The sequence below is a fragment of the Rhinolophus sinicus genome, linkage group LG05, assembly GCF_036562045.2.
Source record: "Rhinolophus sinicus isolate RSC01 linkage group LG05, ASM3656204v1, whole genome shotgun sequence".
NCBI classification, from domain to species: domain Eukaryota; kingdom Metazoa; phylum Chordata; class Mammalia; order Chiroptera; family Rhinolophidae; genus Rhinolophus; species Rhinolophus sinicus.
Genome location: NC_133755.1, coordinates 49,290,195 through 49,309,883, shown reverse-complemented (window position 1 = coordinate 49,309,883; position 19,689 = coordinate 49,290,195). Strand labels below are relative to the sequence as shown.

The window sequence follows — 19,689 nt, the reverse complement described above, 5'->3', positions numbered from 1 at the left end:
AAAATGCCAATGAGGCTGTTGAATGTGAGTGAGACAATGGCTCAACATGAGGCTAGAAAAAGCAGCAGGGCTAGATGAAAGAGGTCTTATATGCCATGGTGGGGCTTCCGGGATTTTTCCTAAAAGCAACGGAAGCTATTAGAGGTTCCCCTTCAATTTAGAATTAGCATGGGCAGATTAAGGAATTTTTCCAGAATAATGAGAGTGTGTTGATTAAAATGATAATGCTTATGATGACAGTGGCTGATCACCCAGTGCCTGAACTGAGCATTATTATTTTCAAGATGTTTTCCCATCTGTGATAATGACAGTGACACTCCCTGGCACAGGCTGAGAGTAGGTGTTCTCTAAGTGCTTGCGTACATCACATAATCAAATGTAACCTTCTATCAGGGAAGGATATTATTCCCTTCATTTTAAAGGTGAGGAACAGACATAGACAGATGAAGAAACTTGCCCAGTGTTACACAGAGCAGTTTGGATCCACACTCAGGCAGTCTGGTTGCCATCTCTTGACAAGAGCCATGCTTTATCTCTTTCACACAATGACCTTGTGAACTAAGGCAGGGATCCTTAGGCTCATTTTGCAGATGCAAAATGGAGGCTCAGAGAGGTGACAGTGACCCATGGTTGCACAGCAAGTCAGAGGCAAAGCCAGGACTAGACCTGAATTCTATACTATTCTTTCCTCACCAAGAGCCTCTCCATTCTAGGAAAGGCTTGTATTAGAGAACAAACCAAACTGGGCACAGGCGTGGCTGACTAGGACTTCATTTATTTTCTCTTGGCCATGGCTTACCCTGCTGTACATATACCAGTAATACCTGGGAGTGCAGACTGCTGCCCACAGAGCAGCCAGAGCGGCCACAGGAGGCCTCGTGACTCCAGGCTGCATTCTGTGGGAAGAGTTCGGTCATTCTGAGGAGGGCCTTCCTCCGAGTCAGCGCACTGCAGTGACACATCAGGGAGACTTTAGGGGTTGCATGCCCAGGTTCCCGTGTTAGCGCCCATGCTTACTTCCAGGGCTTTCTCTGCACAGCTCCACTCCCTTCCCTCCATCCCAAGTGAAAAGAAGTGAAAGGAAGAGATTGGCCTAGTCAAGTAGATGTTTCTCTTTCTCCCTCCTTTCATTTTCCTTTCCTGCCCTGGAGTCCAAATATTTCTGGAGCAAAGCAGAGGAAAACCTGGCTGGGAGGACCGAGGACTTTGCCGAGGCTGTAGGACAGGCTTGACAAGGCCTTCCATCAGTTTATCAGCCGCCGAGGCTGTGGGCCCGCTCTGGGGAGCTGGCATTTTCTGCTCTGAGAGGGATTGTTTGGTTTGGAGCCTGTTTTCACTTTACCACAAAAATGAGTGACTTTTTCCCCCCTTTCTCTCTAAACAAAGGAAGGCCATTTGGTTTCCATAACTCAGATCATCTGACTCCTTCCTGGAACGTCCACTTGGGAAGCAGGGCACAAAGCCTTCCTCTTCGGCTGGGCCACGTTTGGCTCAGGGGCCATGCCAACCTTGCTGCCACCTCTGCCAATGCCAGTGGTATTGTGATGTTTGTAGGGCCATGATCCACTCTGAGGATGACCGAGGCTGTGGGTTCCTCTGTCCACCAGGCAGCCATTTCACTGCTCGTTAGCACTGAGTGGGCAGAGGAAATTGGCATCAGGAGCTAAGACAAGCGCTTGGCTTGTTTGCAACTGGGGAGAAAATCAGGAAGGGGCGGGAGTTTGAAACTAGAAGTTAAGGGAATTTTCAGATGATTTGTAAGTATAAATTTATTTGCCTTTTACCAAAGGTATGCAGAATTCAGTGCATACCCATGACGGGTTAATCCAAAGCATTTCTCTACAAGAAAGAGTCAGGATCTAAATCAGGATTCGGGGAACAATGACTGTCATTATGCCAAACTGCCAAATGCCCCAAGCTTCACAGCTGGGCGTCCCTGAGGATGAGCACAAAGGGCACAGAGCGGGGCAGGGTAGACTTCAGATTCAAACAAATCCAGGTTCCAATCCCAGGTCTTCTTACTAGTATGTGACTGGGGACAAGTTCGTTGTCTGTAAAAGGTGATGATGACATCATTGCACAGGGTCGTGTGGGGAGTAAATAAGAATGAATGAAAGTACAAAGCACATTACATGACACCTAATAAACATTCAGCAAATGTTATTCCATATTATTACATGAGCAAACATGCCTCTAAAATTGAATTATATAAATATGTGTTTTAAAATCAGAGAAATTGAAGATTAACATTTTCAAAAAGTCTGCTAGCTTAATTACATTGTTCTATCAAACTAACATCTTTTTAGGCATTAGGAATTCCTAGGAAAATGAAAGGTTTTAGTGAATGTGTGTGTACATATATACATACACACATGCATATATATACCCCCCACACACATACGTACATAAATATCCACACATATATCTATATCTGTATCTAAATCTACACTGATTTTGTCTAACACTATATACCCATAGTCTCATTTGACATTATTATTTTTTATTATTTATAATTTTGGAATCCGAGAGGTTAAGTGTTGCACCAGGAGTAAACGTCAGAGTTGGCATCAAACCCAGGTTTTGTTGAAATGACTTACCCACGGTCAACCCAGCTAGCTTTTTATTTCTTTTTTTACATATGTAATTTGAACTAGTTAGCCATTTTATATTGTCATAATCTCACAGCTTGTTTTCTGATATAGCCTGAAGTACCCCAGCGCTGAGTCTCTTTTATTCCTGACCACTTTGAAGGCAAATGGTCAAGACTCTCCAAGGGTGAAAGAGGATAACAGTAGGAGGCATGTTTCCCAGAAGAGAAGTCCAGGGTTGGAAAACTTTGATGAGGTTCAGGTGCCATCTAAGAGACACTGAGGTACTATAATGGAAACACGTTCCAGAGTCATACACTCAAATGTGTACATTTGCAGGTTTTGACCTTGGTCAATGCTTTTTTTTTTTCTAACAAACTGGTGAAGAAGTTCCCAGAATTCTACCCTGCAGTTGGTGACTGTCTAATGGATTTGGGATAAAACCAGGATTAAAATTCATTAGCCAATTCAAACACCAATCACAGTGAATCCTTTTAATAGGGCTGATTAAATAATTCAAATACTTTCCAAGTCTTGGCAATCTTTTCTAGATATAAATATTTATTTCTGGCCAAAAGGAAAAGAAAAATAACTCTTAGTCTTATCTGGGGGAGCTTGCTGAAACTCTCCAAAAGCTGATGTAAGCTCCAAAGTAGAGTTTACATTCCTACTGTGACAAAATAGTGGAGGTTAGGGACTAAATGAGCTCACCCTGCTTTCTCCCGATCTCCCCTGGGTTCAGGGAGCATTTTTATGGCATCCCTGAGCCAAGTATAACTGTTCAGCACCAAATTATCAGCTGGTTTGGGAATGTGTCTCTGAATGAAGGGAGAACAGACAGGCTAGAGTTAGGCTGCATATTTCTCCCTTCTCACTGACTTCAAAAGTAATCAGCTTTTTAAAAAGTTAGAATTTTAAAATATGTGCAAAAACCTGAAATGAAATGATATTCAGCAGGACTCTAAGTTGATGAAATTCAAAGCACTGGGTTGAGCTTTCTGGATCCTTAGCCAGAAAAGGGGTGGTTGATTGCCTTACTGGAGCTCCTGCAATGACAATTTACAAATGTGGGGCTCTTACTGAAAAGCGAAATGGGACTCATTGCTTAGAGTAGAAAGAAACTAACATTTATTGGGCATGTACTCTGTGGGATGGAAGGTTTCCATAGATGAGTGAGACAACAAATCCATGGATTCTTTTGATAGAAGACATTCAACTCTACATCAGGGGACAAGGCAGAAACTTTGAAAGCAGAGAGAGGGGCCTCTACTTGGAAAGGCTGAACAGTAGTCAGAGGTCAGAGCAATGAGAAACAAGAGTCAAAACAGAATAGGAAGAGATGGTAGTGAAGTGCAGGTGAGTGGGGCCAAGTTGGGAACACTCCTTGGAACATAGCGTGTCCCCTATAATGTCCTCTCAGGCCCACCTGCAGCCAGAGCAATGCCTAGAGTGTGGCAGAACCAAGCTGGTCACCATCCTTTTCCTAAGACACGACCCGTGCCTATCCACCCAAGGCATAGAGTTGTTGCAAGGTTTCATGGGAGGCCCTCCCTGGCTAGTTACTATGAGCTCAGGCAGTGAGCTTGGCCAGCAGTTCCCTGGGCCTGTGTCATACCTAACCAGTTTCTGTCTGTTACAGGTATCCAGGATATGTCTCTTGCTTTCCCTCCCTGTTCTCTGGGGCAGGTTGGAGTAGAATTAAGGATAATGAGCACACTAAGAGCCGGACTCTGGAATCCCGTCACAGCTCTGTCACCCACTGCCTACGTAACCCTGTCCATAACTGAGAGCTCTCACCTGTTAAGACGGGAATAATACTCATTTCACAGGTGGTTGTACATTTGAATGAGATATGATTAATGCTCAACACTTAATAAGCACTTGACATATGTCCACTGTTATTACTAAAGTGGGGTACTGCAGGGTTCATTGTCCGAGGCGCTTGTAAAACACAAGATGTGAATGTGTGTGCAAAGTGAGTAGGTCTTGCCACGAATCTACTGGGTTGTGTCAGGCCTATATGGTATAGATGCGGTAAGAAGAAAGTCATCTATTCCAAAAGGATCTGTGGACATGTATACAGTGCAGTGGTTCTCAAATGGGGGTGATTTTGTTTCTCAGGGGACAATTGGCAATGTCTGAGACAGTTTTGGTAATCAAACTGGGGGAGGAGTGCTATTGGCAATTAGTGAGTAGAGACCAGGGTTGTGCTAAATATCCTACAATGCACAGGGCATCCCTCTCCCCCTCAACGAAGAATTATCTGGCCCAAAATGTTGATAGTGCCAAGTGTGGGGAGAGAGTCCTAGCGAGCAGTTTCCAGGCTCTCGACCTCCCGTGAAAAGGTGCTGGCTCAGGTAGTAGATGGCCATTGCTTAGAGTAGAAAGAAACTAACATTTATTGGGCATGTATTCTGTGGGCCATCAGCTGTGATCAGGTGGCCATCAGCTGTAACCAGTTGGCCATTGGCCACTAATATAACTGCCGTGGCTACGCTGGCAAGGGGGTTGGTTGGTTGGCAGAGAAGCAGATGGCAGATTGCGGCTAGCAAGTAGGGTTGGCAAGCACGGATGGTGGATTGCAGATCATGTGGATCCTACTTCTGTGTCTCGCCAGGCCGCCAGCAAGACTGGGGTGCAGGAAGACCACTCGTTGGGGTACTGGCAGATGTTTGCTTTTGTGTCTCGACCAGCCGCCATCGAGAATATAGTGGTATGACTCCCCTATTTATGGCACCGTTGGTGTTCCTTTTTGGCTTCACCAAATCCTGTGTTCTTGTGCAGGGAGTGGAAGCAGAGACTCTGCATTACACCAAGGTGAGAAATCCTGGCATAATGTCTACCATAGCTTTATATCTTTGGTCCCTTGCACAGGATCCTACAGATATTATGGAGTGGTTCACAGCCCCCAGGGTACTGGTAGAATGTCCAGGAAAGTTCAGAGGTGTTATAGGATGATGGGTAGAGGAGGGAGAGGCAGTAACAGCTCAAGAGCCATTTGAAGACACTTGGTTGGAGTAAGGAAGTGTTTCTTGGTAAATTCTTTCATTCAGAGGCTTCGATGGGTCCAGGTTTTCCTAGATAGGTAGCATAACACCTGAGCCACTCTGCTTGGTGGAGCTTGCTTCATAATAGAAATGGAGCACTCCAGAAGTGGGGTTCAGATTGCTGCTGAGGTTCTGAGCTGCTGTGGATGGGTAGGCTGTACAGTCAGAACACCTTACCTATAATAGCAATATAGGACTCACCTGAGCGGAGTTTTAGAAGAAAATGAAGTGGATTATCCTGGTCACTATGTACATGAGCATGAAGGTTACATCATCGCTCCAGAAGGAGAGAAAGTACAAGGTGAGGGACCACAAGTCCATTCCCAGTGGAGCGCAGGGACGGGGTCCGGAGCCCCGCTGATCTCTGGGTTGTCCATTTTGGGCTTACACATTCCTCAGTCCCACCCAAGGCTGTGAACCCCGTGTTTCTGGGCACACCAGCTTTTAGAACTGGTCCTCATCACAGCTAGTCTGACTTCTCAGGATGCAAATTATTTTCTGCTCATAGTTACTGCTCACATTTTTATTAATTATAAAAGTAATGCATGTTTAGTGTGAGAAGTTTGAGAAATACAGAGAAGTATACAAAAAGAAATGAAAAATCCTCGGCAATCCTAACTTCCAGGATAAACATCGTTCATGCTTTGGGGTACGCTATTCAGATTCTTTTCTATGCATATTATTTTTTTACATAACTGGAATCATACTACACAGAATATGGCATTTGGCACTCCTCTCTATCTGAAGTTAATAGGGGCAGTTTTGAGTATTTCAAGGAAACTAAATGAAGGTAATGAGGAGCAGCGCTCTTGCAAAATATTCTCTCCTCTTAATAAATCTACACCAAAAAAATTCTTGACTGTTGACATTTATAAAACTTACAAATTATCTTCTAAGCAAAGCATCAACCTTTAAAAATTTTGTAAGCTTGAGGTCAGAATAAATGGCGCACTGAAGACAGCTGCAATTTGCTAAGAAAAAAAATATTTTTTAAAGCTTTGTTTTTGCTTGGTTGAAGACAATTCAGGATTCATGCACAAGGTATGTGTCTCTTGACACACAGACTCTTGCAGCTGTACACAATTAGGATTGGAAGGATTTTACCTTTGGAACTGGAATTGAAGGGCAGGTCTAGCAAATGGCTTAAACCTTCCACACCATCATGGCCATAAATTATGGCAAATACTGACTGCTCTTAGAGAACACACACTTATACAGAGACTCAGAGGAGAGGTGGGAAGGAGACCCCAGGCACACACTTGAGGATCGAAGGATGCCACTAAGCGGCTGTGGTGTGCACGTTAGGGGACAGAGCTGATGGGTGCGGAGTAGAGAGCCACAGGTAGCACTCTTTTCCTTCCTTTCCCTCAGCAGCACCCATCTTTTCTTCTAGCTGAATGTTGAGCCAATATTCAGGGAATGTCAGTTTGGAGGGGGCATAGATTATTAACCTGCCTGGGCTGGGGTTCCCAGGATTCTGGCGCATCTGTTAATCACTGTCTCTTCTATCATCCTATGGAAGTGACAACAGAGCAGTATTACAGGAACAAGGTGCCATCCATAAAAGTACGGCTGTGTGGTTCAGAAGTCGAGGAGGTCCAGATTCCCCTATCAGGACAACAGGGCTGGGGGAACAGCAATTTCAGGGAAGTTCATAAGCAAATCTCTCCTCCAAATTTGCCTCAGACAATCGCATTGTGTGCCAGAGACCACATGCAGCTTACGATTTTCGCTTGGAGGCAATTGCACGCTTGAGAGAGCAGGGGCAATGTCCAGGTGACTGTCTACCAGGCACTGCTGCAGCTGGCTTGGACTGTGTAAACACCCCCCCTGGAAGAAGGTCTTTCACCTCCAAGTGAAAATCTTCACCACCTCGTAGTTACTTCAGGTGGCAACTCTCCTTTTAACCCCACTCCTTCCCAGATTACTGGGGCTTTTGTCTGACCAAGCAAAACTGCAATAAATTTCCATTCTTGTCTGGATGGGAACATGCACTAATACAATCTCGGCAGGAGCCACTTCAGAAACGACCGGGCAAAACCCAGGCCCCTTCTGAAAGCAATGACAAAGGGGAAGCACCACCAGATACACAAAAAGTTTCTGAAGTTCCAGAAAGAGGGGCCACTCAGAAGAGGAGCGAGCCTTACCTGTGATCACACAGTTAGCTGCATTCACTGACATGAAGTCAGTGTGGGCTGAGGCTTTTCCTTCCCGTGTCCAGGGCCTTTTTCTTGAACCTGGGTTCAAGTCTTGACTCTAATGTGCTCTGTGACCTTGGGCAAGTAGCTAAATCTCTCTGAGCTGAGGTTTCCTGTCTGTAAAATAAGGGGGAGCGGTGGGAATCAGCACTTAGCATGAAGTGGGCTTTGGGGGTCAGGGGACCCAGGGATATGTGGGGATCCACCATGTGGGAGCAATGTAGAGAAGGAGGGAAAAGCTTCGGGAGAAGACTGCCTGAGCTCCAAATGGCTTCCACCCCTGGCCATCTGGATGACTTTGGGCATTTCATCTCTGAGTTTCAGTTCCCCGTCAGCAAAATGGGGATACAAGGAACTCCTCCCTCACTGATCCGCTGCGAGGATGAAATGACATAGGTCAGGGAGGACTTGGGGTCGCTGTCACTGGGATGGTGATTCTGATGTGCAGCCTGACTAAGAACCATGAGATGAGATGCTCCGCTATGTCTCTTCAATCTGAGTTGCACAAAGTGACATTCCATCATCTTTGCATGACATCAGACCCCCCAGGGATGCATCCAAAGTGCCCTAAGTATCTTTGACCAATATATAGATGCAACAATCTAACCAGTGATAAAGGAAACAATTGGCTTTTGTTTGGGAAGTTTCTGTTCTCCTTCCCTCTGCCCTCCCTCCCCCTCTGCCACCATAGGTGCAGTTCAATGATCTCTTTCGGGGGCCCACAGCGGCCCCGGGGCCCAGATGTTTTCTAAGATAAAGTACAGTTTCTGGATAATTGGACAGATTTTTAAAAACAAACACACTAGGACTTCTACATTCGAGTGAGTGTTGTCTCTCGTCCCCCGGGGAAGCTGAGGCCCTCTTTGGAACTCTTGGAAGTGCCTACATGGCTAATGTTCAGTTTGAAAAAATATCTTCAAAGGGGGCAAAGTTTCATCCTTTGAGAGTGAACAGAAAGCAAACCAGAGCCATGCCTAGTGAATAATGTTGGAGATCAAGCTGGGAAATAAAATTTTGCATCAAAAAAAGAAGTGTGTCTCTAAAACCAGGAAACTGATTTCTCCCGTGGCTTATAAATTGAATTTCAGTGAGTTTGTTAAAAATCAGTTTCTTTTGTTTATAATCATACCTCATGTCTTTACACAACACCAGGATTGTCTAGCATGTTTTTCATTATTGCATTAGCAAAAAGTCCATTTTTAAAATTTACTGTTCATTAAAATGGATCATGTCTCAGCTCATACCCCAGTGTCTACTTTTTAGTATTCTAATCTCTCCGCAAATGGATTTCCAATTGAAAGTGGATCTTTTCTTGGCACAATACACTGAATACTGGAGTAGGAGAAAGTGCAGCCAGAATAAATAAAGTTTGTGTGAAGATTTCCAAGATATTTTCTTGGCCAGGAGTGAGCTCAGCCTGGTCATTGGAGAACCAACTAAATGCTAACTGAAGACGTGTGCTAGGCTTCAGTAATTAACCAGAATTTTAAAACTAAAATAACTATTGTGGGTTCTTCTTTCTTATTACATGAGGGCACATGATTGTAGAAAGCTTAGAAAATACAGAAGGACAGAAAGAAGAAAGTAAAAATTAATAGTGATCTCATTAGGAGGTAACTACTATTAACATATTAATAGATGCCTTTCAAGTCTTTCTCTCTACATACAAATACATATGTATAAAACAAAAATAGCACGAGGTAACTTACTTTTAACACGTGAAGTTATATCATTAACATTTTCCCACATTAGTAATTCTTCTTCTTTCCCACCACATTATTTAATTATTTAGGCATGGATATATAACAAATGATCTATTGTTAAACATTTATGTTGTTACCCTTTAGGTGTTTTGGTTTGTTTTCTCTCGCTTTGCCTTTTGCTATCACGAGCAATTCGATTAACATCTTGTAGTCAAGTCTTTGTAAACATTTCCAGTCATTTCCTTTTGATGAACAGATGAAATTCTGGGTCAAAAATGTATAAAAGCAGATGATTCATTTTGAGAATTGCCTTCCAAAAGATTTTATGTTTCTCTCACCAAGGATGAGTGAAAATACTTGTTCCTCTATATCTTTGCTGATACTGGGCATTGTAGTTTTGTTCATCTTTGTTAGTTTCATAAGTTATTTCCATTTGCCTTTCCTTGGTTACAGTGAGCATTTTTGACCATTATTTTTCTTGTAAATTTCCTTTTCATATCTTTTCCCCATTGATGAGGTCACTCTTTCTTTCTTTTCTTTTCTTTTCTTTTCTTTTCTTTTCTTTTCTTTTCTTTTCTTTCCTTTCCTTTCCTTTCCTTTCCTTTCCTTTCCTTTCCTTTCCTTTCCTTTCCTTTCCTTTCCTTTCCTTTCCTTTCCTTTCCTTTCCTTTCCTTTCCTTTCCTTTCCTTTCTTTTCTTTCCTTTCCTTTTCTTTTCTTTTCTTTTCTTTTCTTTTCTTTTTTCTTTCTTTCCTTTCTTTCTTTTCTTTTTTTTTTCTGATTTTAAGAGCTGCCTATGTATTAAGGTTATTGGCCCTTTGTTATAGGTCTTAAAAATAATTTTGCCAATTTTCTGCTTTCCTTTAGATTTTGGGAGGAGGGTAACAATGTATTAAAAAATATGTACTCAAACTATCAAATGTTTCCTTTATGGTATCTCCCTTCCGTGTTATGCTTAAAAAGTCTTTCTGCACTAGAAAATCATGTAAATACTTATTTTTGTTTCCTTCTAGAACTTTTATAGATTTATACTCACATTTAAATTTTTCATCTGGAATTTGTTTAGATGTAAGGTGTGAGATAAAAATGAACTTAATTGCTTTTCCAAGTGGTTAGCCAGTTGTCTCACCATTTTTTGAATAATCCACTCTTTCCCTGATGATTACAAAGGTCACTTTATTTTATACTAAACTAACATAAGTGTTGGGATCTGTTTATGGACTTTGTTTTTCCTGTTTCAATGCTCAGTTTGCCTTTTGTGGTACCAGTCATGCATTGTTTCAATTACTTTTTTTACATCTTAAAATTGGCTAGGGCTTTTTATACATCTTAAAATTGGCGAGGCTAGGGCAAGTTTCCACATTTTTCTTGGCTATTCTTAAATGTTTATTCTTCCATATAAACTTTAGAATTATTTTGTTAAGTTAAAAAGTCCCATTGGAATTTTCACTGGGATTATATTAAAACTAAATATTAATTTGAAGACAATTGATGTCTTTGTAACAGCAACTCAATTGCTGCTCCATTTAATAATAGTGATAATGATTATAATAAATTAATACCAGCAGCCAACATTGATCCACTGCTTACTGTGTCTCAGGTCCTGGTCTAAGCCCTACTTCCCACATTTAAACCTCATCACAATCCACATAAAGGTGCTATTATTATTGCCATACTCATTTTACACATAGAGAAATTGAGGCATGGAGATGTTCAATCACATGCCATGGTCACACAGCTTATTTAATACAGCACTGGCGGTCCTAACTAGAGCAATTAAGCAAGACAAGGAAATAAAAGGCAACCAAATTTTTTTTGTTTTGTTTTTTTGTTTTAAGCAGGGTCTTTCCCTGGGTGGTTGGGTTCCAGTGCCTGTGCTCATGTCTGGTATTTTCGCCATAAGCATGTTTGCTGTAGACCTCTTTGCTGCAAGCATTTTCACCGCAAACACTTTTACCGTACCACTAATTGACTGAAAGTCAATTTTGCCATAAAATATAAAATAATTAAAAGTAAACGAAGGGACATTAAAAAGGACATAATGAAATGTGGAAAAATTAATAACAAAATTTAAAAAGATTTTATTGTGAAAAGTGACAATACATCATCCTTGAAGTCTTTTGTTCATAGTATTATACATTTTTTTTGCTTGTTTTGTCTCCTCATTTAGCATAGCATTTTTTTCTTTTTTTGCTGCAATTTTTTTCCTTCATTAAGAGAGGTATGAGTTTCCAACTAGAGAATAGATAATTAATGCTCTTGAAGACTGTGAATTACTGGCCACCTCTTCTATATTTGCCATAGCTTGGTAACCTTTTGGTTTTGATGGGTGGGAGGGATGACCGTATTCACTGAAGGATTTGCAAACTACACGCTCATTTTCTAGTATAGTATGCAATCTGGCTTTATATGTAGCTGTGCAATCTGGCTTCATAGTAGTTGTTATCATGCACTGTTTTAAGATCACCACATCTACCCGTCACTGTATAGACCATTATGAGGGCTAAGATCTACACATAACATAAAAATGGCAGTAACTGCGAGAACTTCATCAATGTAGTAATGAAATCGACTGGCAGCTAGCTTAAATATAGGAAGTCTGCCAAATGTACACCAAACTGTCAACCAGTTGTTTTATCTTTTACAGCAAAATTGCCTTACTGCCAATGAGTTGTGCGGCGAAGATGTTTGCAGTGATAATTCTTATCGCAAAGATGTTTATGACAAAGATACTCATGGTGAAAATACCTAGACCTGTATCAGATACTAGCCTCTAACCTTTCCTTTAGAGTCTGATAAAACTAGGGTGAAAAATATCTGCGTCTGGTGCTTTGGTTGAGGGGGTGGGATTTTCTTTTATCTCTCTTCTAGTTCATGCATTTCATCTTCACCTGTGTCTAATCACACTGTTTAGTCCATCCATTAAGTTGTATTCCAGGGAATAAACTTTTTCAATTCTAGAATTTAAACTGGGTTCCCCTGCAAATCTGCCTTTGTTGAATGCTCTTCCACTTTGATATATTTGATCTCTTTACACACTTTAAATGTGCTTGTTATAGATTCTCTTTGGATTGTTCTCTAGTCCTTCCTTCTTGCTTGTTCTCTGTTTCTTTCTTTCATCTTCATATGGTTTGCCATTTGGTGTTGTGAGCCCACCTTCAGAGGGGGCTGCTGACTGCAGGAGTGCTATAGGTTGGCCTGGACATTCACTGCCTCTGCTAAGGTCACAGGGATAGGACGGTCATAGACACATTTTGGGGGGTATAACATCTTACCTTTATACCTCTGCCTTGAGTCACTGAGAAGCTTTTCCAGTACCAGTTTAATGTGTGGTGCAGCCCTTTGGAGCTTAATTTCTGCAGGGGCTCTGCTCTTTCTCATTGCCATGCACAGGCCGGTGTCCTGTATTTGGATCAGCACGAGGATCATGACCTGCAGACCCCAGGCCTGGAGCCCACACAGCGCAGCTTTCTGCTTAGATTTTGCGTTCCCTTTTTGTTTCCCATACCTGGGGTCTCCCCCTCATTCCTTTGAACAAGGCCACCTGCTACAATTTTTAAAATCATATTTTACCCTGAATTTCTGGATCTATTCATATTGACCACAGGTCCAGAAATTGTTATAGATTTCTAAGTGGTTCATTCGTGGATTTTATTTTTAAGCAAAGACAAGGAAAGTGGGGGAGAAGTAGGTATCAAACCTGTGCTTTTTATTGTCTGGTTATATTTATCATCTAAAAATACATTTAAATAACTTTTACCTTTTGGCATTGATATGTTGGCATTTTTTCCGTGTCATAGTATAACACATATTTAAGGATGTTCATAACCATTTAAAAAGGTATATATCTATTTTTACTATCCATTCAAAGACTCAGAAAGTCAACTTAAAATCTCTCACCATAAATATAAATTTTCAGTTTGTTCTTTTATAGCTAACAGTTTTGTTTCATACAACCTGCTATTGTATTATTTGTTGAAGACTCCAAGGCCTGTATCATGTTTGGACAGGCTGGAGAGAAACAGCAGTCTTAGCTTCATTATTGGGCCTTTAATTAGTCTTTTACTGATTAATAATGGCACTTATATTTTCTTTGTGTTACAAAACTTAATGCAGCATTAAGGAAAAAATCTTGAAGGAGGAAATATATACTCTAAAAATGAAAATACATAACATTTTAAAACTTGGGATGTAGAGATGGGAAAGGAGAATGGGAAAAGTAAAGGAATATAAATTTATTTTATGTTATAGGGACAACTCACTACTGTTATATTCATAAGGATGATAGAAAAATGTAGATGTGATTATCTTGCATTTAAAAATTTATCTTTTTTGTCTTCCATAGTTCCTTGTTCATATTAATTACTTAGTGGAAACGAACAGGTAAATTAATAAATAAAGAACAGTTTTTTTTTTTTTTTCAAATTCCAATATTTCCCCCTTATGGTTATTTTTAATAACCATATGTTTGGGTTTCAGCGTATTGCTTACAGTATATAACATGGTTGAGTCACTGCCTTCCCCTTCTCCAAACTGTCAACAGTGTGCTGGAAACACCATCAGGTTTGTGGTTTTTGCCAAATCCCTATCCCAACAGCCTCTATTTCTTTTTGAATATGAATGAGGTGGAGAGGTGAGCAGGTGTTTGCAACTATATAGTAGGAAAGGAAGAGAAGGGGGAGAAAGGATGAGCTGGTTTCCCAAGATATAAACTTTCATGGAGAAACTGGAAAATAGGCTTTCCAAATGTTCTACAAATAGATTCTACAAATCTATAGTGAACTTGCATTTCATGTTACCCTAAGGCAGCATCTCTGGGTAACTTTTTAAGCAATGGCAACACTACACCCCATTTCCATTCATTTTCAGAGAGGGGTTGGTCTGAAGCCTCGCTTGCCTGGGAAGTCTTCTTTGGGAGGTGTTGATGTCTGAATTTAACCCTCAAGGGTTTGGTTAAGGACAGGGAAGGCAGACTTGAGGGACATCACAATTGAAAGGGGAAAAAAAATGGAAGAGCTCTGGAGAGGGAGCACATCCAACTTTCACATTGTGATTACTCAGGGATATGTCAAAACGTTTTCAAATAGCAAATACTTTTTGGAGATGTGAGAGTATTTCCAAGTATTTAGAAAACTAACTGAATGTTTCAAATGTTTGGAATTATTCCAAGGCCAGGAATTCCAGATGTTTGTAAGGAAGCCCTTGCATATCTCTGTTTATATATTCAAGTGGGTTTTAAGATGGTAAGGAGGAAAAAAAGGCATACCCTTCAAGTCTTCCTTTTTAAAAACAGGATAGTATCTACTCCATAAGGCTAGCAGGGGGATAAAACTAGTGGACGTGACTGGTAAATAAATGTGAGTGTCTTTCCGGTCCTCCTTTCTCTTTCTATTCCCCAGGGCCACTGTGGCAAAAAGATATGAAGCATTTAAAAGGACACAACACTGTAGAAAAGGCAGTATATTATTATTGTTTATCACTGCAGACACTGAATAATTATGTGTGTGATGGATGCGGGGGTAAATACTAACCAGGGATCCTGGCCATCTATCCTTCAATAGTCAGACTTCCCTATGTCTCCTGGACAGCTACACAAATCACACATGTCTTTAAATTAAGAACTTGCCTGCTACAAATGTCTTGCGAAAGTGCTAATGTTATGATAATTCATTTTTCGCATGAAATGCACTTAGTTTTACTTTCACAATCCTGTATTTCATGTCAGGTATTCACCACGATGAGAGTTTCTTGGCGACTCCAAGCAAGAATCATCCAGATTGAAAAAAATTCCAGAATCTACACATGCAAGCCTAACAGTTTGGCTTTTGGTTTATTCAACATTAATACGTTTAGACCGTCTATTTTTCACTCTTGTGCTTGAGAGTTCCCTAATACTTAGTTAAGGATCGTCAAGCTTCATAAGTCCTCACCAACCAGAACTGGCACAGCCACCCGAGAGGGAGTAACTTAGTATATATGTTGGTGGACTAGGAAACAAGTACCTTTCCTAATGGGCACCAGGGTGTGCGAGGGGCTAGCTATGCCCTTGCTGGAGGCCTTTCCAGCAGGGAAGACCCTTCTCGGTATGGTTTCCTGTGTATGACCTCGCTGGACGATGGGGCTGGCACTGCCTTCCCTGAGCTAGCTGAAGAAACCCACAGACAGTGCAAGGACTTACTGAGCGTGACCGACTCATTGATCTTGAAGCTGCAGAGGACCCTGTCCACATTGCGGGCGTGTCGGAAGCCGTTCCCTCTCACGACTACTTGGAATGATTCTGAAATGAATAAACGACAAGATTCATTATTTGACTGCAGGCCATTAACCTTAGGTTTCCCATTTGCCCTGATGTAGGGCCTTTTGTAACTATTTCACCAGGCTTAACATATTTGAAAATTAGTTCAGGTTGGAAACCAAAAGCAACCATGTGGGTGCCTTTTGCCACTTACCACCTCCTGCTCGGTAGGTGTCCACGAGGAAGGCAATGCGACTACTTTGAATTCCCACCTTGCCTTTGCTCTAGCTGTTCTTCCTACCTGGAATGCCGCCCTCCCCTCTCTCTGTCATTCAAATCCTACCCAGGTCTCAAGTCCTGACAGTTTCAAAAAACTGTGATCTCTGCAGCCCAGAGCCACAGGGGAGGGGCTCTTCACTTCTTTATAGTCAACTTAACTCCTCTCGCATGTCTCTTTTACATACTGGACACCACTGAAAGGATTTCTTTAGAGCTCAAGGTGCCTAACACTTTTTGAAAACCACTGCCTTATGGCATCTACCGTCTCTCTTGAACAATGTAGTGTATGATTATGTACTGTCCAGTGTTGTTCTTCAGTCTTTTCTTCCACAACTAGAAAAATGTTCCTTTAGGTCGGGAATTGTTTGACCCTGGCTGTGGCCCTGCGGTCTCTGCTGGGCACACAGTAGAATACCTAGTGTTATGTAGGAATAATTGTACTTCACAACGAATCAAAGTCTTTCTTATTGGTGGCCACTTGTCAAGCATTACCTGTGTGAACTGCCATTGGCCCTTTACTGTAGTTACTATTCACTTCTCTCCGAATAGAACAGAGACTATATCTCACAGGAATATATCTAGCCCTGCATATTAATGTCATGTTGGACTAATGCATATTGAATTAATACATGTTAATAAAATCCTTATAAAATAAAAATAATGATCCTTTACAATAGTATACTAGGGAAAATAATCAGCCCTTGTTAATTGATTAGTTTGATGTTTAGGAAATTGTGCTTAAGTTTGCTAGTAACTAATAACCAACACTCTACTTTCTTTTATTTTTGTCATCCTTTTGTGTATAAAAATTGGGGCTTAGGATAATGCTGCGTGGCATATAAAAAAAAAAGAAATTGACTAAAAGTCAGTGGAAAAAATGCAATATGTGTGAAAGTGGATCTTAAACTGTAAATTGCTATCCAAGTGGAGATTTTTGTTGGAGGAACAATGGAATTAGAGGACTAGCATAAGGGACTCTTCTAAACTTTAATATATGTCATAAGTGTATGTCACCTTAATTCCCAGGAAACGAATTTAGAGATTGCCAAGAGAATAACTGATGTTAATTGCTCCCTCATTGTATGCCAGGCCCTGGCTCAGCAATGTGTATGTTTGTCATTAAACCTCCCCACAGCCCAGGGAGGTACAAATGAGAAAACTGAGCTTTGTGACTGTAAGTAATCTGTCCAAGATCACATGGCTTGTAGCTGTCTGAATCAGAATTAGAATCCGGGTCTGTCAGGCACCAAACGCGATGCCTTTATAACTCAGTCACTGCACTCTTTACCATTAAGCTAAAATGGATCCTCACCATCTGGTGACATATGACTAATTCAGAGATTGACATTGTGATTTTTTAAAAGCTTACTTTATTTTTATGTTAGGCAGGTTTACCCATTTTGCAGAAAATTGGAGCTGGCCTAGATGGGAAGCAAGAAACCAAAACCAAAGTCAAAGAACCCAGTGGTACTGCATGTGCCACGAAGGGTACAAATTAGAACAGAATGTTTCTTACAAGTGTAATAGACCTTAACAATAAGGTCTATAAAAAGTCATGACATTTTACATGACTTACACAAGGTCATATAAATCACTAAGCAGTAAAACGGGGACTTGTATCCAAGTGTTTACTGCCTTAGTTTTAAACTGTATTAAAGTCATGAGCACATGGCTTTTCAGGACCGTAAGTCCTATGAATGAATATTAAGGATTTACATATGCATGGTGATACATATACACAATTGCTAAATTCAGAAGGATGGACTTGATAGTTTTCTTTAGATGTCTGCCTGGCACGTGCCTATTCATGCCATTGGTTCAACAACATTGTGGAAGAATGTTATTGTATCTTAGTTACTCAAACTAAGCTTGTAGAAACCTATTTCTGTTTTTAATTTGAAAGCTAGACCTCCAGAAATCTGCCATTGGATACTTTTGCTGATTCAAAATGTTTTCTGCCTCATTTCTGTGCCTCCTTCTCTTGTTTCCTCAAAGATAAACAGAGGAAGAGAACTCTCTGGAAATGCAGGCTGCATGCTGAGGTCTCTAACATGTTCTAGCATTATCAGTTCAGCTGCTGAGCCCTCTATAAAAAAGGCTGCCCACATGTCTGCTTGGCCCAACCTCAGGGTGTTTAGGAAGAAAGACGGCAGGAATTCATGACGTGGCAATAGTGGAAACCAAACGATTTTACCCCGTAGGCCTGAGAGAAAGATGGAGGAAGGGATGCTGTGGGAGGCACAGCAAAAGAGAGGCGAGCTCCCACCCTGCCTGGTGCAGTTTCCGTGTTAGTGCGCACATGTGGTTTCCAGAAGAGCCCAAACGTCTGACTCAGCAGCCCAACTGAACGTCAGCTCTTCACACATAGAAGTTATGTAACAAAACCCTGTGAAATGAGTGCGCCGGCAAGTGAGAACCAGGACACTCCAGAACCAGGACATACTGATTTAACTCCATTTATCCACAAAGCCCTGACTCTACCCTTCAAAATATGTACAGCTAAGTGTTTGTTACGCAACTTGCATGTTGGGTTACAGCTCGTAAGAGAAGTCCCTAGGGATTGTAGGGTGTTAGGAAGGAATTTCTACTTGAAAATCATCTTTGATCTAATCTTTTAAGATACATATTTTAAAGGTATCTTTAAGGCTTACATTAATTATGATTCTTTTGTCACTCTTATTCTCGATTATAATTTAAGCTTCCTGATGGTAGAGGCCATCATTTCTATTTCTTTAGAATTTTTGACGGAATCCAACCCAGGGCTGAGTCAGTATCAGTGTAAGCTCATTGAATAAGTAAATAAATGATGTCTTGGTATAGAAAGGGAATAAAGGGGAGGGACAAGGTGGTCATTTGTTCAGGTACCAGTCAGGGTCTAATCCTTTTTATTTTCTGAGGATTAATAGGTCAATGAACAAAAAGATGCTCAACATCATTAGTCATTAGGGGAATGCAAATCAAAACCATAATGAGTTATCTCTCCATAGTCACCAGAATGGCTATAACAAAAGAGATGGACAATAACAAATGTTGGTGAAGAAATTAGCACCCTCCTACATTGCTGGTAGGGATGTCAAATGGTGTACCTGCTTTGTAAAATAGTTTAGTAGTTCCTCAAAAAGTTAAACACAGAATTATCTTATGTCCCAGAAATTCCACCCTTAGGTATATATCCAAGAGAACTGAAAATGTAGGTCTACACAAAAACTTGTAGATGTATGTTTACAGTAGCATTATTCATAACAGCTCCAAAGTGGAAAAAACCCAAATGTCCATCAACTAATGACTATGGTATTTTTACAATGGAATATTATTCACCCATAAAAAGCAATCAAATTTTGACGCATGCTATTAGATGGATGGATGAATCTTGAAAACATTATGCTAAGTGAAAGAAGCCAGACACAAAAGGCCCTATATCATATGATTTCATTTATATGAAAAGTCCAGATTAGCAAATCCATAGAGACAGAAAATAGATTGGTGGTTATCAGGGCTGGAGAAAGGGGGAATAAGGAGTGACTGCTTTGGGTTTCTTTTTGGGGTGATGAAAATATTCTGGAATTAGAGAATGGTTATGGTTGTACAACTTTGTCAATATATTAAAAACCATTGAATTGCAATTTTTACAAGGGTAAATT

The 19,689-nt window shown here is 40.9% G+C and overlaps 1 protein-coding gene across 3 annotated transcripts in view; it reads right to left on the bottom strand.

Moving 5' to 3' along the window:
* ANTXR1 (ANTXR cell adhesion molecule 1) overlaps positions 1–19,689 on the bottom strand; it is a 212,354-nt gene that overhangs the window by 115,722 nt on the left and 76,943 nt on the right. For all 3 annotated transcript variants that reach the window (XM_019718386.2, XM_074332095.1, XM_074332096.1), the window contains exon 10: positions 15,713–15,811. In XM_019718386.2, the coding sequence (XP_019573945.2) occupies positions 15,713–15,811 (99 nt within the window). The remainder of the gene's footprint in view (positions 1–15,712; positions 15,812–19,689) is intronic.